General features: G+C 36.7%; 1 protein-coding gene across 1 annotated transcript in view; it reads right to left on the bottom strand.

The window, feature by feature from the left end:
• Window positions 1-22,964, bottom strand: part of CFAP47 (cilia and flagella associated protein 47) — a 208,227-nt gene that overhangs the window by 57,081 nt on the left and 128,182 nt on the right. The window contains exons 51-56 of the mRNA XM_083362899.1: window positions 20,041-20,138; window positions 17,196-17,374; window positions 15,740-15,847; window positions 14,098-14,209; window positions 9,961-10,065; window positions 5,422-5,578 (exon numbers count right to left, since the gene is read on the bottom strand). Coding sequence (XP_083219025.1) covers window positions 5,422-5,578; window positions 9,961-10,065; window positions 14,098-14,209; window positions 15,740-15,847; window positions 17,196-17,374; window positions 20,041-20,138 — 759 coding nt within the window. The remainder of the gene's footprint in view (window positions 1-5,421; window positions 5,579-9,960; window positions 10,066-14,097; window positions 14,210-15,739; window positions 15,848-17,195; window positions 17,375-20,040; window positions 20,139-22,964) is intronic.

Here is a 22,964-nt window from a genome sequence, read left to right as displayed (position 1 = left end):
CATAGCAGGAAGACCTCTATGAGGTCTTCAGATAAGCTACTCATGAGCAAACCAATCACATTTTTTATCTTTTTTCATGATTACAAAGATTTATGATAACCTAAACAGATTTACTTTTCATGATTTAATAATTACAAATTGTTCATATAACTGTTTGTTAACTCATATAACTGTTCATATAACTGTTTTGAAAAATTTATCTTGAGATAGTTAATGCATATGAAAAAATAGGTAACTAATTAATAAAGATGACATTTATGGAAAATGTATAAAATGTATAATGGATGAGGGTGAAGATTCATTGTCTGAGCTTGTGGTTGGTTTCTGAATGTTTCATCACCAGGCTAGGTCACATCTTCAGCAGAGTTTAGGGGATGTCAGTGTCAGTGTTCTGTTTATTGGGGCTTCAGGTGTGGGTGTGTCAAGTGGGGGGGGTCTGTGGTGGGTTTTGTGATGGACCAGGTGTGAGTCATCAGCAGGGCTTTTTTTCTAAAAAAAAAAAAGGTGCCGGACCTCTCATCTTGGCGGGTACAGGAGGCGGGGGGCAGTGCTGCTGTGAGATCATCGGGGCCTGCTCTATATGGAGGGGCTGCGTGGGGTGGGTGGCGGAGGCAGGGTGGACCAGGCAATGCAGGGCAGCCACTTAGGCGCGCAGGGCAAGGCGACAGTAGCGCAGGGCAAGGCGACAGTGGCGCAGGTCAAGCACTGGGTAGGCCACCAGCCTGGCTGACATGGGTGAGCACAAGGAAGGAGTGCACATGGACTCCACAGAACCCACCTCCCACTCCTTGTCCTCTCTTACTTACATAGTTGAGATGGTGTAGTTGGGCAGCAGGGAGGGATGCAAAGCTCCTGCCATCTCACCTTCGCTGCAGACAACTTGCCAGTGCAATATTTGCCGACCGGGTCTTTTGGTGCACTCAGCAGCAATTCCTATTGGCTTTCGAAAGCCAATAGGCTTTTGAAAGCCAATAGATGGAGTAGCATAGCTTGTGCAAAAGCTTTTTTTTGTGCAAAAAAAAGGTGCCGGAACACCATTCAGAGCATTCAATGAGAAAAAAAGCCCTGCTTTTATGTTTCAATGTTATGATTTTAAATATATATTTTTTTCTATTGTAAGTTGCCCCAAACCTCGCCATGTGGACTGCATACAAATATTATATAAATGGTAAACAAAGGTAGAACATATGTTAAATATACATTAAATGATAATATGCTTCCCTACAAAGTCAATTCTTGCTCAATGACAGACCAAAGAGTTAACTCGGAAAGGCAAGAGGAAAATCTAGAAGAGGTCTGTGCAACTTGTAGAAGGGAAAGGCCCACACTGATAAATTAAAAATCTTTGTGTTCTGCAAAGGAATGCTGGTGGGCTAATCAATGATTTGGTGACTAGAGGAGCATCTACAGTGTTGGAGCTTGTGGTCATGGTAAGCCATGGAGACACTAGGCAACATGTCTTTCAGGGCAGTGGTGGTGATTTTATTACTTTTTTTTAAAAAAAAGTCTGTGCTCTGTCCATGGGTGCTTGGTAGGCTGCATGTACAGGCCTGGTCTAGAATTTATTTTGGAGCATTCAACTATCTAGAGCAGGCATGTCAAACTCATTCTTATAAAAGAATTGCCGTTAATTTGTTTTAATAAAATAATTTAAATCAATTTTTACTTGATTTCAAATTAAATGAATTGTATTGGTTGACAATGAGATATTTTTTTTTAGTACAATTGCCAAATGCAATAAACTGGTTTTAGGTATATGTTACTGGAAGGAAAAAGCAATCCCTGCTGCATTATTGATCCCAGAGAAGCATTTGCATGTATGTAGGTATCCTTCGGGTGCCATAGTTATGGATGAGAAATATTGGTTGCAAAGTTGGCATTTCTGGATGTAATACAGATATTTTGGACTTATTTTTGTTTCTTTGCATGTTTGATATTTTTAAAAAGGCATATGCTACTGACTACGCTTATGCATATATGTAACATCTTTTGCTAGAATACATGACCACTGCTTGTCCAGAATGGGAAAAGTGAAAGATTGTGACTAAACAAAATTTTAATGTACAAATACCACCAGAAATTATTTTAGCCTTTTTAATAAATGTTGTTATTGACGTTAAGCTCACCATGGAAAACATCATATATTGTTATGTACTGTATATACTAGGTTAATTATTTAAAGACTGAAGTGCAACATAACTAGATTCTAAATAATCTATTTTTCAAAACACACAACAGTCCAAACAGTAGAAGTAAAGTCCAAATTAAGAATATTTCATTCTTAAGAATTGTTTAATTTAAAGTGGTTTACTTGTAATAGATGGTTAGATTCAAAATAGTTTTCAAGAGTATGTACAAAAGATACTATTATTTTTTTCTAGCATCAACTAAATTAGACATATTACATTGAGAAAAATGTTTCTCATTTCTTTCCTGTTACCTTTATGAAATCATCATTGCAGAGATGTTAACATAGGAAATAGATTATTTTGTTATCTAATTTTACCTTCCAAAAGACAGAAGCAGATGAAAAATCTGAGTTTCTTTCCTGTTGGCTTTTTTGAATTAGCTGCTTTAGATTCTAAAAGTTTAGTTCCTAAAGAAGTAACCCTGTAAATAATTTTAATGTCCTTCTCTAGTGCAGGGGTAGGCAACCTTGGCTCTTTTATGACTCAAGGACTTCAACTCCCAGAATTCCTGAGCTCAGCTTGACTGGCTCAGGATTTCTGGGAGTTGAAGTCCATGAGTCATAAAAAAGAGCCAAGATTGCATAGCCCTGCAATAGGCTTAAGAAAGCCAATAGAGGGAGCTTTTTTGCAAGCAAAAAAAAAAAAGGTGCCGGAACGCCATTCTAAGCGTTCTATGAGAAAAAAAGCCCTGGTCATCAGTGAGTCTTGTGATGGGTCTTGTGATGGGGGAGGTTACATCAGGTCAGGATCATTGGGAGGTGAACTGCTGGGGGGGGCTTGTATGGGTTGATCTCTGGTTGGCTGTGTGGTTGATTTAGATCCTGAGGGGTTTGTAGACTGGTTGCAGATAAATGTGTCAGTTGATGGAATTGTTTGTGGAGTGTCAGGCTTCAATGAACTCACAAGAATGACGGCTGGTAGCATGGCCGATGATTTTTGTATTGCTCCAATCAAACTGGTGCTGTTTAGTGTCAGTAGAGTTTAAGGATTTGGGATAGTGGTGTTTGACTACCAGCTGGTGTTCGTAGATCCTGGTTTTTAATTGACATGATGTTTGTCCCATGTAGAATTGGTTGCAATGGTTACATTTGATTTTGTAGATTACATTGTTTCTTTCATCCTTCTGTGTCTTTTTTTGGGTTCTGGATAATTCCTGCTAGAGTGTGACTGGGGGTTTGTGGGCTATTGCTATTCCTAGGGGTTGGAGAATTCTGGCTCTCATTTCCAACACCTCTTTTTTGTATGGTAGGGTTAGTTTTTGCATGGTATAATGTATAATGGATTTCAAAAGCTTTGCACTGGTTATGGTAAATGATGTACAGAAAAATGTTACTATCAATGGAGAATAAAACAATGTTACATCTGTGCTCAAGAATAAAATAATGTTAGATGTGTGCTATCAAACCATCTAGCAGTTTACTGCAGAAAGTCTAACTGCCATGAGTCATTTTGTCCAATTGTTCTGTTACAGACTTAATTCATGTCACAGTAGAAATCTATGTACTCCTGGCTAGCAGTGTGCAAAGGTTATGGAGCTTAATTACTCCCTTCTATATTATTATTAATTTACCCAAAAATAATATTTCTAAAACACAGTTCTACAAGAATAGCATGATTTGAATGATAACATTGTTATAATCTGCAACCAGTGAAAAGTTACATCATCAACACAGTAAAACTGAAAACAAATGGATGAATATGAGAATAGAAACATTTCTTAAGCAACTATACTGATATGACGAGTGAGCCTAGAAATATACCTAGAAACAAAATCTTACTGCTCTAAGGACAGACAGTAACCAGACATTCCATTGGTAGTTGGATCCCCATTGAGTCCAACAGTCATCTGGGATGGGCCAACTGAATGGGTGAGATTGACACCAGTGAGCCAGAAGGCAATCATAGAGTGATTTGTCTCAGGATACAGTTCACATTAACTTCACATACTTAGTGCAGAACATGAACATATCATAAGTAAACCTTCAGGAGCAGCTTGAAGAGGGAATTATGCTACCAGTTACTACACAACCACTGAACGTATTAAAGGTATTTGTCAGAACATCTACCTATGCGTGTATCTATAATATAGTTAAAATGAAAGTTATAGCTGTTCTCAAAATCAATATTTTCATTTATCACATGTAAATAAACATGAAAATAATTTGTTCTTAATATACTGAATGGTTTTCACAGTTTAAAATATACCAATTACTTTATCTATAAGCAACAATATGAATTTGGATTAGATTGCATCCAGCATATACTGTAATTCTGCTAAATATTTTATCTAAATAACAGTATCCCTAAGAAGCAGAGGAACAGAGAAATAGCAATTTCACAATGGAAATGAAGTGACTGCGGTGTGTGGTCTACAATTTTGTTATGCAAATGCTCTTAATAGCAATGCCCTCTGCAAGTGAAGCAACTATTATCTGTGAAATAAAGTATACCAATTAAATGCAATATCAAATATTTCCGCAGAGTTTGGTTTAAAATTTAAAAAGCATTCACAGTACATATAACTTGATCCAAAATATGAAAGTTACCACCTAGAACATTAGTAATTGCACAGAGGCATTAATCTTTTAGTTCAGCAAAATTCTGTCTTGATTTTCATAAACGTTAGCTCCTATTTCCCCATTGAGGGCCTGCTAACATGAAAATCAAGATTCCTATAGATAAACATAAAGAATATTAATGTTCTATTGCTATGATATGGCATTGCACATTATTGCTATACAGTTGTACATGGATGGATTCAGATCTTATTTGTATTGGTTCTTGTTGGAAAGAGACAACAGAGTAATATCCTGTATCTCTCTTTCTGTTTTATGTACTTTCTAAGTAAAGATTCTAAAATGACTGACAGAAGTTGTCAATTTCAATGATCATGCAGCATTAATTACTGCAGTTATATTGTTCTTGCTACTCAAGAAAACAAACTGATTCAGAAAGGTACTGTCCAACTTGCTGTTTATCTATCAGCATCATGCCTATTTTCTCTAGAGTTGGGTAGTGGTTTGCAGAATAAAACCCTATATTGCATCCTAGTTACTAAGGTAAAAGGCCTACTATGAAACCCAATCTTCACTGTTGGGAGAAATTAGTTTTATGTAATATAATTATTTTTTTAAAAAAATCATTCCATGGTATACAGTAGAATTTTTTAAAGCTTTCTTTAGTTGGTAATCCAATTTCCCAGTCATAAACAAATATGAGGGCACTGCCGTACCTGTTAAAATGATATTTACCACTACTTCTTCAAATGTAGGATTTTTGAAGTTTACAATGATAGAAGAATGGTGACTAAGGCAAGAACTGACACTAGCTGGTTCCATTGGTTGAGGTATCCGACCGATACCCGACAAGTAAAACACCCATTCTTCAAACTGCAAATGGATAGAAAGGCTCATATTTTAACTAGATTAAGTCTTTTAGCTTACTCTAAAATAAAATATGTAAAACTTGTATCAGATGAAAATATATAAATACATTTGACTCCACACCAGTCAAGTAGCTTTGGTACTCCTATGCTTACAGTATTATAACACAAACTCAGAGCTACAGTGTAAGAAAAATACTCTTTGACCACAAGAGAGAGTTCTGCTGCTTTCCCACTGAAGCCATTGTTGATTATGATTACTATAAACATTATGATTTGGGGAAGTGCTATAACAAATTCTTAACAAACTGGTTATTCCTGTCTTTGTGATGGTGGACTAGTTTCTTCATCACCATTGATACAAATAGCACATGGCACTATGGCTTCTCATGGAGACCTAATTTGTGCATTTTTATAAAACAACATGACAAAACTCTTATGAATCAGAATTCTGCCATGAATAATTATTACACTATTTTGATAACAGTGGAAAAAACTATAAAAACATGAAATGAAAAATCACTGCCCTGAGAGCAAATAAGTTGGGCATTCTACACAGAAAAGAATTATTATAGAGAGCAACTTTTATAGAAACAAGTACTTTGTTAAGCACAATATTTGACAGTTGGAGCAACAATAGTACAACTATACAAATAACAATCCTAAAAGCATTCCAGAAAAATAATTTTAAAAAGTTGAAGTCACTAAATTAAAGCAACAAAGTCTATTGTAATAAATGCTTCACTTAAATGGAAATTATATTCAATCAAAATAAGAAAGATAATAAACCCAATCTTAAAATAATTTTAAACTTTTTACAAGCTTTGTGTTCCTATCCCTGTTATCTTTGAAGAGTTCTGCTTATTTAGAGGAGCTGCATAGTCACAATAGCATATTAAATAATAAGACAAAGAAAAAAAATCTAAGCAAAGAAGATTTTGCAGGACATTCTTACCTCTAAAAGCACTTAGTCTCTTTCCATTCTAAATGAATGTTGCTGGTTTGTCAAGGGAGCTAGTTATACACGTATGTTAAGATCTCAAGTAACTATTACAGCCAGGCTGGTATTTCCATTCTACTATCCCAACTCAATTAAATTTAATGATTACAAAAAGAGCAAAATGATTACCGGGTTCAAATTTTTATTGCCGACAGTTTTTCTCAAAAAATTTAGAAAAGGAGCAGATAATAACCATAGCAACTTCTCTCAATTCACCTATTACAATCATAAATGATTATTGCTTGTCTTGTAAGTGCTGTCATTAGTTGATTTTAGATTATCAGCTACTTATCTTTGAGATGGCTTAAAGTATAAATTCAGAAGAATTTAATCAGTAAATCAAGAAAAGAGAATCATTTTTTTAATTGAAGTTTTGCCAACTTTTCTACATACATTATCAAAATAATTTCTGAAGGGCCTTGCAACAAAATCTGGGCACTGAATCAGCACAATCAAATTACTAATATATTTTCAGTATAATAAACTGATACCTTTTCTTAGGAGATGCAGTTAAGAAGTCAAAGGTTTTAAATGATTTTTAGATTAAAAGAGCAAAGAAAAGTAATATGTGTTAAAGGAAAAATCATGGAAAAGGTTAATGTAGCACAACATGACAAATATAAAAATAAGATATTGATTAAAGGTTCAGCTGAAATAAAAACTTGGAAATTTATCACTGTTTGATAGGAAAAGCAAAAATTGTTAAGTTTCAGTTTGAAGTAGAAAGTTTTCATTAAATTATTAATTTGTTTCTTTAGCTTTTGATAAAGAATTAACCTCTTAATTTAAAAAACTCTCATAGTTTCAAACAAAATATCACTTTATTGCTTTGAACCATCTTTGAGTTAGTTATTAAACTATACATTACAGAAATACTAGTACTTGCTTTTTTAAACACTTCCAAATAAAATTTTAAAAAGAAATAATCTACATTATTTTTGAAATTAACCTTTGGTGTAAAAACTATAAAGTATTGCAAAAACATTAAGAGTAAAAAGTGTAAAGGTTCAAATATGAGAGTTGCACATATCTTTCAACACATGGGAGTAAAGCATCTTTCTTGGAATCCTTTGACAGATTTTGAACAGCTGATTTGTAAATTTATATACTCCCAGCTGTCTCATATCCATGTGCCTGCATAGCCATTTTGCTTCCCAATTTTTTCCCAGCAAAGACAAAGATTGCAAGAAACCTTTTGTGAAACATTTGCAAAGTTCCAATAAGGTCTTTCCAACTTATTTTAAAAATAGTAGATATAGTCCTCCCATAATTACCCTAATTAAGACCAGCAATTTCACTCCTAAGCAAAGTGATTGCTAAGTGGGAAATCATGTGTTCACTATTGTGTTTCTGGCTGGAAAGAAACAAAAAATCTCAGTTTCACATCTAAGGCTTTTGTTTGCCTCCTAACCATCCCCCTGTCCTTTGAAATATTCAACACCTGCTAACTATTTTCTTCTTATCAAAAGCAGTGCAATCAGACCACAGTGCCAGGCTGGGAACCACAGGTACACTACACAAATAACTTACTCTCTTTAAATCTCTTTCTCTCCAATCTCTCCTCTTGGGGGTGGGGTAGGCAAAGGAAAAATTGCCTACAGAAATTGCTTACTTTTTTTTTCTCAAACCTTCCCCCCTCCACAGAACAAAGAGATTGCAAGTAAAGGATTTCAAGACAATACCGCAAGCTAGTTTGAATAACACATTTAGAATTCCCAATCTGGGTTGCTGGCATAATTGCATTGCTGTTGATGTATAGAAGATGAAACAGCTTATTGTCTTGCAATATTTTCCGCTCTGAAGTCTGTGCTTTGTAAGGGAAGAGGGGAGGGGGGAAAAACCATACTTCTGGCAAAGGACAAGATGTTCTGATTATAATAGTGATTATGTAACTGAGAGATGGTGCAAAGATAGTAAATGGCTATAACTGGACTATAAAATTATTTTTTTGGTACCATCATAACTGAGCAGTCATTGAACAAATAGTTGTTGCTAAGTGAGAATTGTCTATAAACAGAAACCTGCTAGCAGATTGATATTGGCAGGTACAAAGAGCTTATAAATCAAAGACTCCAATCAACCTACTGGGGGGGGTAGCAAATAAAACAGTGGGGGAAAGAGCAGGACTTGCCATCCTGCTGTCTTTATGATTTGTCTTCTATAAAAACCAGATCAAAAATATCACTATGTTACTTTCAAGAGTCATTCATTTTTTTAGTAAGTGTAGCATTTAACAATGTGAACAGACATATACAAGATATATGGATACCTTGGAAAAAATATAACAGGTAATTTTTGGTTAATAACCAGCTGTTCAGCAACTGTCAGTGTTCAATGAGTGATACTTCCAACTAGTCCTCAAAGTTCAAGCCGTCTTAGCATCCCCACAGTCACATGATTGGGATCTGGGTAGTTGGCAACCAGCTTGCACTTATGATAATGGCAGCATCCCATGGTCATGTGATCTTCATTTGCCACCTTCCCTGCTGGTTTCCCAAAATCAAAGTCAATGAGGAAGCAGTTAGGGAAGATTGCTAGTCATTTCTGCCACTTTCATACTTCCTCCACTACACAGTAGCTATTCCCATCAAGCTGCGCTTGTATCAGTCTATAGCAGCATTCATCTACCTTCCAAAGCATCCATCCCCTGCCCAGCTACAGTACATTTGCTCTGCCCATCAGCCACCTGAGACTTGTGACTTCCTACCAGCTTCCCCATTGACTTTGCTTTATGGAAACCAGCAGGAAGTTGCTTAATGACCTGCAATCCTCACTCAGTGATGGCAAAAGAGATTGCTGAAATTGCTGTTGCTAAATAATGTAGCCACGTGTTGTGTTTTATAGCTGCATTGCTTAGCAATGCAAATAACTGTCTCAAATACCATCATTTAGCCAGGACCACCTGTTCTCCCCCCCCCATAATTCTTAGTAAAGATCTTAATTATAATATAAACTATATTCAAAAAAAGGGAGGGAGGGAGGGAGGGAGGGAGGGAGGGAGGGAGGGAGGAAGGAAGGAAGGAAGGAAGGAAGGAAGGAAGGAAGGAAGGAAGGAAGGAAGGAAGGAAGGAAGGAAAATATTTATCTTTATATACCAAATATACTCATGGATAAGCACATCTATGGATAAGCCAAACCCAATTTTGGAGGTGCATTTTGGGACCTAAATTCTCAACTTACTTCCAAGTATATAGGAATCCTCTTGGTTAGACAGAAGGAGGGTGGGTTGTCTAACAGGAGGAGGAGGATAGAGAGGGGAGCGGCAAGGAGGGAGGAGGAAGAGAATTACAATTGAGCCATGTTACAAAAACTAGCTTTTATTGTCAGCCTATTACTTGTATTAATGTTAGATACTTTTTTATTTATTAAATGTAATTGGACATTCCTACCTGTGGACATTTGAAAATTATGCTTGCAGTGTGATTTGTTCTTCCAAGTGCAGATGGACAAAACAGAACTGATACTTCAGTGGTGCAATGAGGAGCAACGGTCAACTGCAAAAACATGGTTAGCGAAGCGAGAGATGAAAAGCAAGTTAACAAAAACAAACAAAAACCTCCAGTGTTCTTTTTTTCCTTTCCTTTCTTTTCAGTCCAATTCTCTTCTTGTTCCTTGTATCAACACTGTTGATGTTTACATGATTAATGTGTTCTACTATATGCCTTCCTATTCTCAGCATGCAGGATCTGATAAAATACTGATAAAACTGATGAAACACACTGTAGTTAACAGCACTAAGTGAAATCACAGCATGCCTATTCCTTAGAAACTAAAAAATGTGTCGCTAACCACAAAAATGAAACTGGGGTTACTTTTAAAATATGGGGGGAAAGAGAGCTGCTGTCAAATTTCCTTTTCCTTTTTTTTTTACATATCACAGAGATATATTTAAGTCTTACATGTGACACAATCTTAAAAAGTCAAAATGCAATTTTTAAAGAGCATTATCCAGGTTATTTTTAATTGCGGTGTCTCTATGCTCTTCCAATAGTTATACACATTCATATGAATAAAGAAGCTACCCTACTGTGACTTATTTACTCTAAATTAAAAGAGATTGGTTCATGACTACATGCAATGGCCACGTTATCATTATAAGATGTGATAAAGCTCAAAGCATTTAAGGATCACATGCACATTCAAAAATAAAATAATTTTCAATCCAGTTTCAAGCTTGATGTTAGTTTATTGTTGCCTGATTTAATACATCCCTCTAACCCAGACATGTCAAACTCGCGACGTCACGTGATGTCGCGCAACGTATCGGGATGGTTTTGCCATTGCCGGCAATGGGGTGGGCACAGCTTCAAACCGCGGGCCAGCAGTTTGACACCCCTGCTCTAACCTGTTTGGGATGGACAGGGACAGAGATAGCCAAAAGGCCGGATGTGGTCCACAAGCTGCAAAATGCCCAGGTCTAGGCTAAATGTTTGCACATTATTACTATTACAGTCAAATTAACAAATAAAAACCACAGACAACAGTTCTCTACTACAATAAAACTGATAATTTCATGTGCTAGAAACAATCTGGAAGATAGTTCTACTAAGGAAAGGGATCTTAGGGTAACGAGAAATAGGTTGCCCTCATCTGTTCTTGTTCATTTGCTGGATGCTGTAATTCTAGTAACAAGAATTAGCCCACTGCCTTGGTGGAGCAGTGGGCTAATGCCTCCTTAAGTAACGCCAGCTGCCTGCAATTAGTGCAGGTTCGAGTGCCACCAGGCTCAAGGTTGACTCAGCCTTCCATCCTTCCGAGGTAGGTAAAATGAGGACCCAAATTGTTGGGGGCAATAAGCTGACTTTGTAATAATGCCACTTAGGGGGGGGGCGAAATCCCTAATAAGCAGGCATATACATAGAATGAAAGCTATTGCTAAGCACATTGATTTGTGCTTTAGATTGTAAGCCGCCCTGAGTCTTCAGAGAAGGGCGGGATATAAATGGGATTTTTTTAAAGAAAAAGAATGACCTTTCCAAAGAAAAAGTGATTCGTTTTCCCTCTTTTTGTTGGCTCCACTTCCTCTTCAGTTTAGTATGATTATTTCTATTCCGTTCTCCATTCTCACTTACTACTTAGATGAGACACCACTAAGAAATCCAGGCTACTAACTAGAGTGCAAGGTTGAAAAACACATCTTCAGACAAGACAAAAGCAAACCATTCCATATTGTTGTGAAGACAACAACACTATGTTTATGAAGTCACCAAGATTTAGACTCAATTCATATATTCTTAAAGGAATGCTAAACATTAAAACTTCCATAATTAACTACTCTAGGTTTTTGGTTTTTTGTTGTTGTTGTTTTGCAAAATAATTGTACTGGCTTCTACATTATATTGCACTATTCTTCTTTGCTCCATTAAGACATTTGTTTACTTCTAACTCTTACGGTCCTCCCTATTCTATTGTTTTCTTCTATTTCTTTGCATTGTTCATTTAAGAAGACATTCTTATCTCTTCTAGCTACTCTTTGGAATTCTGCATTTAATTGGGCGTATCTTTCTTTTTCTCCCTTGCGTTTCGCTTCAAAGAAATGCAAAGAAATAGAAGAAAACAATAGAATAGGGAGAACCAGAGATCTTTTCAAGAAAATTGGAGAGATGAAAGGAACGTTTCATGCAAAAAATGGGCATGATAAAGGACCAAAATGGCAGGAACCTAACAGAGGCAGAAGAGATTAAGAAGAGGTGGAAAAATTACACAGAAGAACTATACAAGAATGAGCTTAACGTCCCTGATAATCACAATGAGGTGGTCACTGACCTCGAGCCAGACATCCTAGCATGTGAAGTGAAGTGGGCCTTAGAAAAGCTGAGCAACAACAAAGCTAGTGGAGGTGACAGTATTCCAGCTGAGCTATTCAAAATCTTAAAAGACAATGCAGTAAAAGTGCTACACTCAATTTGCCAGCAAATTTGGAAAACTCAACAGTGGCCACAGGATTGGAAAAGATCAGTTTACATTCCAATTCCAAAGAAAGGCAGTGCCAAAGAATGTTCAAACTATCGCACCATTGCACTCATTTCTCATGCTAGTAAAGTTATGCTTAAAATTCTACAAACTAGACTCCAGCAGTATGTGGATCGAGAACTACCAGAAGTACAAGCAAGATTTCGAAGAGGCAGAGGAACAAGAGAACAAATTGCTAACATACGCTGGATCATGGAGAAAGCTAGAGAGTTCCAGAAAAACATCTACTTCTGCTTCATTGACTATGCTAAAGCCTTTGATTGTGTGGATCATAACAAACTGTGGCAAGTCCTTAAAGAGATGGGCGTACCAGACCATCTTATTTGTCTCTTGAGAAACCTATATGCGGACCAAGAAGCAACAGTGAGAACTGGACACGGAACCACTGATTGGTTCAAAATTGGGAAAGGAGTCCGGCAAGGCTGTATACTGTCGCCTTGCCTATTTAACTTATATGCAGAGCACATCATGAGAAAGGCAGGGCTAGATGAATCAAAAGTTGGAATTAAGATTGCCGGAAGAAACATCAACAACCTAAGATATGCAGATGATACCACTCTAATGGCAGAAAGTGAAGAGGAACTAAAGAGCCTCTTGTTGCGAGTGAAGAAGGAGAGTGCAAAACTTGGGTTGAAACTAAACATTAAGAAAACCAAGATCATGGCATCTGGCCCTCTCAATTCCTGGCAAATAGATGGGGAAGAAATGGAGGTAGTGACAGATTTTATTTTCCTGGGCTCCAAGATCACTGCAGATGGGGACTGTAGCCAAGAAATTAAAAGATGCTTGCTCCACGGGAGGAAAGCCATGGCAAATCTAGACAGCACACTAAAAAGCAGAGACATCACCCTGTCAACAAAAGTGCGTATAGTCAAGGCGATGGTCTTCCCAGTTGCAATGTATGGCAGTGAAAGCTGGACCATAAGAAAGGCTGAGCGCCAAAGAATTGAAGCCTTTGAACTATGGTGCTGGAGAAGACTCCTGCAAGTCCCTTGGACTGCAAGGCGATCAAACCGGTCAGTCCTAGAGGAGATCAACCCTGACTGTTCTTTAGAAGGCCAGATCCTGAAGCTAAAACTCAAATACTTTGGCCACCTAATGAGAAGGAAGGATTCACTGGAGAAGAACCTAATGATGGGAAAGATTGAGGGCAATAGAAGAAGGGGACGACAGAGAATGAGGTGGCTGGATGGAGTCACTGAAGCAGTAGGTGTGAGCTTAAATGGACTCCAGAAGATGGTAGAGGACAGGAAGGCCTGGCGGAACATTGTCCATAGGGTCGCGATGGGTCAGACACGACTTCGCAACTAACAACAACAACAACAACTCTTACGGTATATCATCCTTGGGCTTTGTCTTACCTGTTCCCTATAAACTTCATCAAAATTTTGGCCTGAAATTCCACTTGTTTTCTACAAAATACAGAGTTCATGCAGAGATTTTTTTTCTTCTAATCAATTAAATAGAATATGTGAGCGATATCTAAATTCTTAAAGGAAAGTGTCTCACATGAAACATTTTCATAAATACAAATGTTTATCAGTAAAACCTACCTGGGCTTTGGGGTTAATCTCCATTGAAAAATGGGCTCGATTGCTGTTCACATATTCCAATTCCAGAATTTCATTTGTAGGATTAACCAGAGGAATATGCTGGCGGACCCATCTGTAACAAAGCATCACAAAAAATCCAGTTATTTAATCATTACAAAGTACTTGACTACTTCTGATGTTGCTGCTGGTTACTTTATTTATATAGCATTTACTTTTCTTTGAAAAGTTATTCAAACTAATATCTTCAGCACTATTCATTATGTTTTACCAATGCTAATACTGATTGTCCTGTTTTGTGGCAAAGATTTAACATATTTTGACACCATGAATTGACAGAAACTCTGATTAAAAAAAAAGAAGCATTCTTTCAATTCTCTTCCAAGGTAGAGTCATGACCATATTTAAAAATCAGTAATAGACCCTAATAGAATTAACACAGCAAGCATAATGTATTTAAAAAATCTAAAGTATTACAATAACAATGCTTTCAGAAATGAAACTTAAGAGCTTTAGGATCAAATTAGGTATCTTTTTAAGATACTATATAGGTCATGCTAGCTATGCACCAATTACAAATGTTTTTTTAAAAATATTTTGCACCCAGAAAAAGGTAATATACACACCTACACTCCATAAAAATCTGTCTTCAGAAAAACCAGACAAAATTAGTAATAATCAAAATGTAAGCGATAATAACTGCATTTCCTTTTAATACAAATAATTGCCAAGAGCAACCTGTCATTCATTAACTCCTCAAAATAGCATTTATTATAGCAATTTGTTATATATCTTGATTATCTTGGAAGTCTGAGCAGAAAAAATAAGATGATTGTGTTTATGCTTTCTAGTCAAATGAATGGTAGGTTTTTCCCAGTTATGTTAACTATCATTTCCATTTTGGTATGTCTAGGCCAAGGGTAGGCAACCTTGGCTCTTTTATGACTCATGGACTTCAACTCCCAGAATTCCTGAACCAGCACAGCTGGCTCAGGAATTCTGGCTGTTGAAGTCCACAAGTCATAAAAGAGCCAAGGTTGCCTACCCCTGGTCTAGGCTAACAAAGAGAAGGACTGGGGTGATATGATAGCAGTCTTCCAATATTTGAGGGGTTTTCACAGAGAAGAGGGGATCATCCTATTCTCCAAAGCACCTGAGGGCAGCACAAGTAGTAATGAATGGAAGTTTATCAAAGAGAGATCCAATGTAGATTTAAGGAGAAATTTCCTGCTAGTGAGAACAATTAGTAAATGTAATGGCTTGCCTCCAGGGGGTTTGCCATTACTAGATATTTTCAAGAAGATACTGGACAGTCATTTGTTCGGAATGGTATAGGTCTTCTACTTGAGCAGAGGGGTGGACTAGAAGACCTCCAAGGTCCCTTCCAACTCTGTTATTCTGTAGGTCTCAGGAAAATATTTATAGTAGGCAATGAACTATTATGCTGAAAACTTTATTTTTGTCTGCAGTAAAAATTCTAATCTAGCTAAGGATTGTCTATAATCTCCTGCCAAGTCTGCCAAGAGCTGAACTAATGGTTAGTTGTCTCAATATCAAAAGAACAATTTAGCCAAAAGAAAATAATATTTTGTTGTACTGATATATAACTAAACCCATGATTCAGGTTAAATGTAGGATTGCTTACTTTCCAAGTTCACACTCTACTTCAGGCAATCTTGTTGGTTGAGGCATCTGTCCTTTCAGTTTCAATGCATACCAAAACTCTCCTAATTTCTCTGATGTAAATATAACACTAAAATGAGAGTTATAAATCTGTTGGTAAAAATATCTTATTATATAAAAGACAGCAACAGAATGGAAAAGAAGATGATAAAGGGGGTCAGCAAAATGAATTTTTCTGTTATACCTCAATTAATTTCTCACATCTAATCACAGATTAGGTATCTATATCATCATCAACACCATAATTATCATAATAATTATCATCATGATCACCTTCTCCTCCTCCTCCTCCTCCATTATGAACTAGCACAAAGTAAATTATGAGGCATACAGTATATAGCCATACAGTATATCTATAGGCTAACTAGTAGAATTAAAAAGAATATTAGGTGTAATAAACATAAAGACTATCATAAATAAAACTAAAAAGGTCAAACCACAGAAAAGAATCTAATCCACAAAGAACATAGAGAAGTAAGATTGCATTACATTTCTTCTTAAAATATTGCAGAATTTTGGATATGCCAAAATAAATATACAGCATGTATGTCCTATCTTTGCATTCTAAAACTAGTTTTCTTTTTAAAAGCACCAAAAATCCTCCAAAATTGCAATAAGTTGGGCTCCTTTCATTATTTCCCATTATTTAGATAAAACTACAATCTCAAAATCTATGTGTAATGATATCCATTGATAAAAAGAATGCAGATAATTTTCTTTGTAATTTCACCAAAAATAGGCTGATTAATTAATAATCAATTAATTATTCCATGGAGACAATCTGAAATAGATTAACATATTCTATTTCTTTCTAAGCTTACATCAAAACTCATATCACAGTGATCAATCTAACAGAAAAGAAGCTAAATAAAAAAAATCAGTGGTGAAGGCAGAAGAAAACAATCACTGCCTTTTCCACTGTGTTTCTTCCATTAGCTTTGTTGAGCTGTGTTTGTTCCTCTGAAAGCTAGATGGCACAGTCTCTCAGTAGCACAAGAAAGGTCACCAGGAAAACTAAGTAGACTTTGGAAAAAATATATACTTTCTGACTGGGTAAGCCAAGTCTCTGTTACTGTTATCAGACGCAACTGTAATCAACATTATCTTTCTGTTTTTTAAAAAAAAAAGTATGTTATTTTTAGTTGACTGAAATAAAGTTCACAGAAAGTATGATACAAAAGTCATTCATCACCAGGCATGTATTTCAAGGGGGAAAAAATCCATCAGTTTGAAGGTTGTATCCCAAAGAGAAATATTCATAAAACAACATTAAAAAGACAAACACCCGAGTACTGAAGCAATCTGAAGCCGCTTTTATTAATATGAAAGTTCACAATAAAGTACAGAATAAAGGTAAACTGAAAACATTTAATGACAAGAAATATGTGAGATATATCAACTACAATAGCAGAACATACCTCCCGTCCATATGGCCAGTGGTAGCTGGAGAATACCTTACTTCATAGAATAATGTTTCTTTTGGTTCAAGAATAAGCTTGTTTTCACCACTAAGTATAATAGCATCTATTAATTCTACTTCTAATTCAAGAACATCAGCTGTGGGATTAGTTATTGGAATTCCAAAGTCAATAGTATCCTAAGAGAGACAAAAGGAGAGATATCTTCAAACTTTAGTAAAAAGTTTAGTAAAATGGCAGGGAAATGGCAGGGAAATAATGTTTATTTCAAATAGTATTGCAATTCTCTACATAGTGTAAATCTTTTAGGTTCCTTTACTCATTATCTCATTAAGGATGAAAATACATCCAAAGAATCCAAAAGAGAAAGAAGGAAAACTCCACATAAGCAACAAATGGTAAAGTTTAGACAATGTTTCTGGGGGGGTGAAAACTGTATTTCCCATGGCCTCAAACAAACAAAATGTTTCAGATATGAGGGATAACCTCTTGTGCATGAAAAAACTCAAGTAATGTACCAATGTAAAAACTATTTAAATGAGAAACAAAATGTTCTGGAGTCCAACTACTTCAAGTTGTACATCTACAGTTGTACATCCAGTTCTTCCTAGAGTAGGCAGTCCTGCCTACTGTCAATGATCTCTTAATTTCCCAACTTTTAGATGATTTAGAAGATACTTTACTGCAAAATGCAGATGCCATTTTTAAATAAAAAACATTACCACAGTATAGTGGAAGGAGGCAATGTGAGACAGAGGGGCATGGAGTATGCTGATCTATAAGTGGCCAAGGGTCAGACATGACTGAATAACGATGAAAGTTTGTCGCATTATTCAGCAAACAAATTATTATTTTTTTAAAAAAACAAATCTTTATATTTGTGATCATTAATATGTTTTCAATCTAATGATGCATTTAATGTAGCTATCCTCAAAATCAAGTCTGATATTATTCTGGTTACTAAGAGTTACTGCATATTGAAACGGGTGGGGGGGAAAGCCTTGTAGCTATTCCAAATTCTCATTCAGTAATGAGTTGTTAATTGGAGCAATTTAATACAGAAAAAAAACAAGTATTATGATTTGGGTTTGAAAGTGTTTAAAGCAAGCTTCTTCTTCATGACTATACTATTCATTTATTTATAGTATTCAGAGTGAAAAATCAATAGAATATTTTTATATTTAAAAAGCAAATTAAAAATCTGCTTATATGTGTACATACATATAGCACATTAAGTAATTTCTTCTCTTAAATATCCATATATGGTATACAGTGAATAGTATATTCTAGTTACCATATTTTTGGTCTTTTCAGCTTGCATTTGAAGATAATCATGTACTGATTAATGTTAGGCCTAAAGAGATACATCAGAGAACTGATTACAGTAATCTTTAGCAGTTATTCTGTATTAATCAACGTTTTTTCTCTCTAGGGATAGTGTATTTCTCTTTTTGATAGTTGCTTCTTATGAACTGATAAGATAAATTAATGCAGTTGTTTCTCTATGCAGATTTTATTGTAATAACAACATTTTCAGCATTAACATTCTTACATCAGCTAAACAAAAAAAGTACTTTAAGAATTATGATGGAAAGCAATCACAAAACCTTATTCTTTCTGGGGGTTTTTTTTTGCTGCTCTAATGTGGCTCTTTTTCTACAATATATGTATTAACTATCATTGTAAGTAGAGAAGAAATGTATGCCTTGTCTAGGAAGTTCCTGTCCCTTCCTGTCCTCTGATAATATCCATCAGTTCTCATTTGATATTATTCTCATTAACATTTTCTTATCAGTTTCTATATTTTTCATAAAATAGCAAGATTTTTTGAGGTTTTCTGAGCCTGACATTTTCATGATAAGAAGACATTTCTTATATATGAAATTTCTATGCTAATCCCTCTGTGTTATAATCATGGCACAAGATTTCTTACCTCCTTTCTGAAATTTATTTCAGAAAAAAAATCTACTGGTGAACAAATTCTGAATCATATACTATATAATAGAACATTTAAAAAGCCCAACATATCTAGAAATAAAAAACATTATATATAACAACTGCACAGTGTAAAAACATATATAATAACTGTAGCAACGAGTCAGGTGTCCTGTGGATATTTGGACATCAATCCCAATAATTTGCAAAATAGCATAATCAGTAGTTACTGTATAGCCATAACACTTAGGTTTATATACCACCTCACAGTGCTTTTCAGCCGTCCCTGAGCGGTTTACAAATATCAGCATATTGCCCCCAACAATCTGGGTAGTCATTTTACTGAGCTGAGAAAGATGAAAGGCCGAATCAAAATTGAGCCTATCAGGATCAAAATCCAGGCTGTGGACAGAGTTATCCTGCAATGCTGCATTCTAATCACTGCGCCAATATAGCAATTATATTAAAATTAAAAATTGATTCAAAATGAGCAACACATTGAAGGATAGATGAATGTGTGGACAGTGCACACAATCCTATAGTTTTTCTTACTTTTTTAAGTAATATTCACTGTACTCCTATCTTAGAAAAGTTCATGATGGATTAGAAAATATAACATTTTACAGAATTATCCCACAATAAGGATAAAGAAGCTTCAGACTACAGTCAATTACTCTATAGTCTTAGGTGATGGGGTTTAAAAAAAGACTTAAACACAATAAAAGAATATCAAGACTTTTGTCCAAACACTTTTTCCTTCTTTTTCTTTTTACACCATAAAACACAGCAGTAATTTGACATCTTTCTAGAATAAGGGGATTTCTGGAAGAATCCTGCCTCATCTGTAAAATCACAATTCACCATACAACTAAAATATACTTCCTGGCATTATTAATGAAAGCTGACTTACCAAAACTGCACATTCAACATTCAGAGTTTTTTCTGGCTGTGCTGGCATACCATGTATTTCCAAGGAGAACCACACTTTGCAGCATGATGACTTGTATTCTGGGAAGGAAGGAAGGAAGGAAGGAAGGAAGGAAGGAAGGAAGGAAGGAAGGAAGGAAGGAAGGAAGGAAGGAAGGAAGGAAGGAAGGAAGGAAGGAAGGTCCTGAGTTTTAGCATTTTAGTATTTAAATTATCATAGCTGTTTTTGAAGTATCCTGAGTATTTCAAATACACTGCCAAGGAGCAGAATGATTTGAGAGATTTATTTTCTTAGGATTGTGACAGTACCAGTCACTATATTAATTAAATTATACACGCTGGAATATAGGCTGGAGAATATAGGCTAGAAACCCTAAACCACTATGTGCTTTCTAGAGTCAATATGTCATCTGAGTGATGAACATCGGATGTCTTAAACCACGGGTGTCAAACTCGCCACATCACGTGACGTGTCATGACATATTGCAACTTTTTTTGAATTGCCAGAGCTGGGGTGGGTGCAACCTCCACATGATGTAACCAGCAATTTGACACCCCTTTGACACCCCTGTCTTAAACAATGAAGCACCTTCTCTCTCTCTCTCTCTCCTCTCTCTCTCTCTCTCTCTCTCTCTCTCTCTCTCTCTCTCTCTCTCTCTCTCACACACACACACACACACACACACAAACAGACAAACACAAATGTATTTACTTTCTCATTTATTTGGTTTATATAGCCGATTTATATTTATAATGGCAGGCTCACCTCTACTCAGGATTCGTGGAAACATACAATCCTAAGGTTGGAAGGGACCTTAAAGATTCTTTTAGTCCAACTCTCTGTTGAAAGCAAGAGTCCTAATACCATCTCCGGAGGTATTAGGGGTCTGGAGTACCTTAGGGAACACCTGCTGCCGGCGTCTACTTCCCTCCGCCCTGTGCGGTCCCACAGAGAGGGCCTCCTCAGGGTGCCACCGGTCAGAGAATGCCGACTGGTGGCCCCCAGGGGGAGATCCTTCTCTGTGGGCGCCCTGGAGCTATGGAACCAGTTACCGGTTGAGCTCCGGACGGCGCCCGATCTTCGCTCCTTTCACCGCGATCTGAAAACATACTTGTTCGAGCAAGCCGGCCTGGCCTGAGGGGGGATTGGTGGGGTTTTTTACTATTTTTATTGGGGTTTTTTTTTACCATGTATTAACTGTATTTTTAATCTGGCATGTATTTAATTATCTTTTATTTTTTGTAAATTTCTGTGTTTTATTCTTGCCCTGTACACCGCCCTGAGTCCTTCGGGAGAAGGGCGGTATAGAAATATTAATAAATTAAATTAAATTAAATCTCAGACAAATAATTATACAATCTTTTGTTAAAAACCTCCAACAATGAAGCACCCACAACTTCAGAAGCAACCTGTTCCATTGCTTTATGTTCTCACTGTCAGAAAATTCCTCCTTGTTCCCAAGTTGGAGCTATCTCCGACACGTTTTCACCCACTGCTTCTTAACCTGTCTACAGATGTTACAGAAAATAAATTGACACCATCTTCTCTGTAGCAGCCATTCAAGTATTGGAAGACTGCTATCATGTTTTTCTTCAGTCTTCTCTTTGTTAAGCTAAACACAATTAGTTCCTTTAGCTGTTCATCATAGGATTCAGCCTCCATACTTCTTATGACCTTTGGTGCTCTTTTCTCCAGTCTTTCCAGGGCTTCAGCATCTTTTTTGTATTGTGATGAGACCTGAACTGGATGCAGCATCCCAATTATGGCCTCACCAGTGCAGTATAGAGTGGTAATTACTTACTTAATTCTACAAGCTAGACTCCAGCAGTATGTGGATCGAGAACTACCAGAAGTACAGGCAGGATTTCGAAGAGGCAGAGGAACAAGAGAACAAATTGCTAACATACGCTGGATCATGGAGAAAGCTAGAGAGTTCCAGAAAAACATCCACTTCTGCTTCATTGACTATGCTAAAGCCTTTGATTGTGTGGATCATAACAAACTGTGGCAAGTCCTTAAAGAGATGGGCATACCAGACCATCTTATTTGTCTCTTGAGAAACCTATATGCGGGCCAAGAAGCAACAGTGAGAACTGGACACGGAACCACTGATTGGTTCAAAATTGGGAAAGGAGTCCGGCAAGGCTGTATACTGTCGCCTTGCCTATTTAACTTATATGCAGAGCACATCATGAGAAAGGCAGGGCTAGATGAATCAAAAGTTGGAATTAAGATTGCCGGAAGAAACATCAACAACCTAAGATATGCAGATGATACCACTCTAATGGCAGAAAGTGAAGAGGAACTAAAGAGCCTCGTGTTGCGGGTGAAGAAGGAGAGTGCAAAACTTGGGTTGAAACTAAACATTAAGAAAACCAAGATCATGGCATCCGGCCCTCTCAATTCGTGGCAAATAGATGGGGAAGAAATGGAGGTAGTGACAGATTTTATTTTCCTGGGCTCCAAGATCACTGCAGATGGGGACTGTAGCCAAGAAATTAAAAGATGCTTGCTCCACGGGAGGAAAGCCATGGCAAATCTAGACAGCACACTAAAAAGCAGAGACATCACCCTGTCAACAAAAGTGCGTATAGTCAAGGCGATGGTCTTCCCAGTTGCAATGTATGGCAGTGAAAGCTGGACCATAAGAAAGGCTGAGCGCCAAAGAATTGAAGCCTTTGAACTATGGTGCTGGAGAAGACTCCTGCGAGTCCCTTGGACTGCAAGGCGATCAAACCGGTCAGTCCTAGAGGAGATCAACCCTGACTGCTCTTTAGAAGGCCAGATCCTGAAGCTAAAACTCAAATACTTTGGCCACCTAATGAGAAGGAAGGACTCACTGGAGAAGAGCCTCATGCTGGGAAAGGTTGAGGGCAAGAGAAGAAGGGGACAACAGAGAATGAGGT

Source organism: Vipera ursinii, assembly GCF_947247035.1.
Source record: "Vipera ursinii genome assembly, chromosome: 4".
NCBI lineage: Eukaryota > Metazoa > Chordata > Lepidosauria > Squamata > Viperidae > Vipera > Vipera ursinii.
The sequence above is the reverse complement of the archived record's forward strand: the minus strand, read 5'-3'. Positions and strand labels throughout refer to the sequence as shown.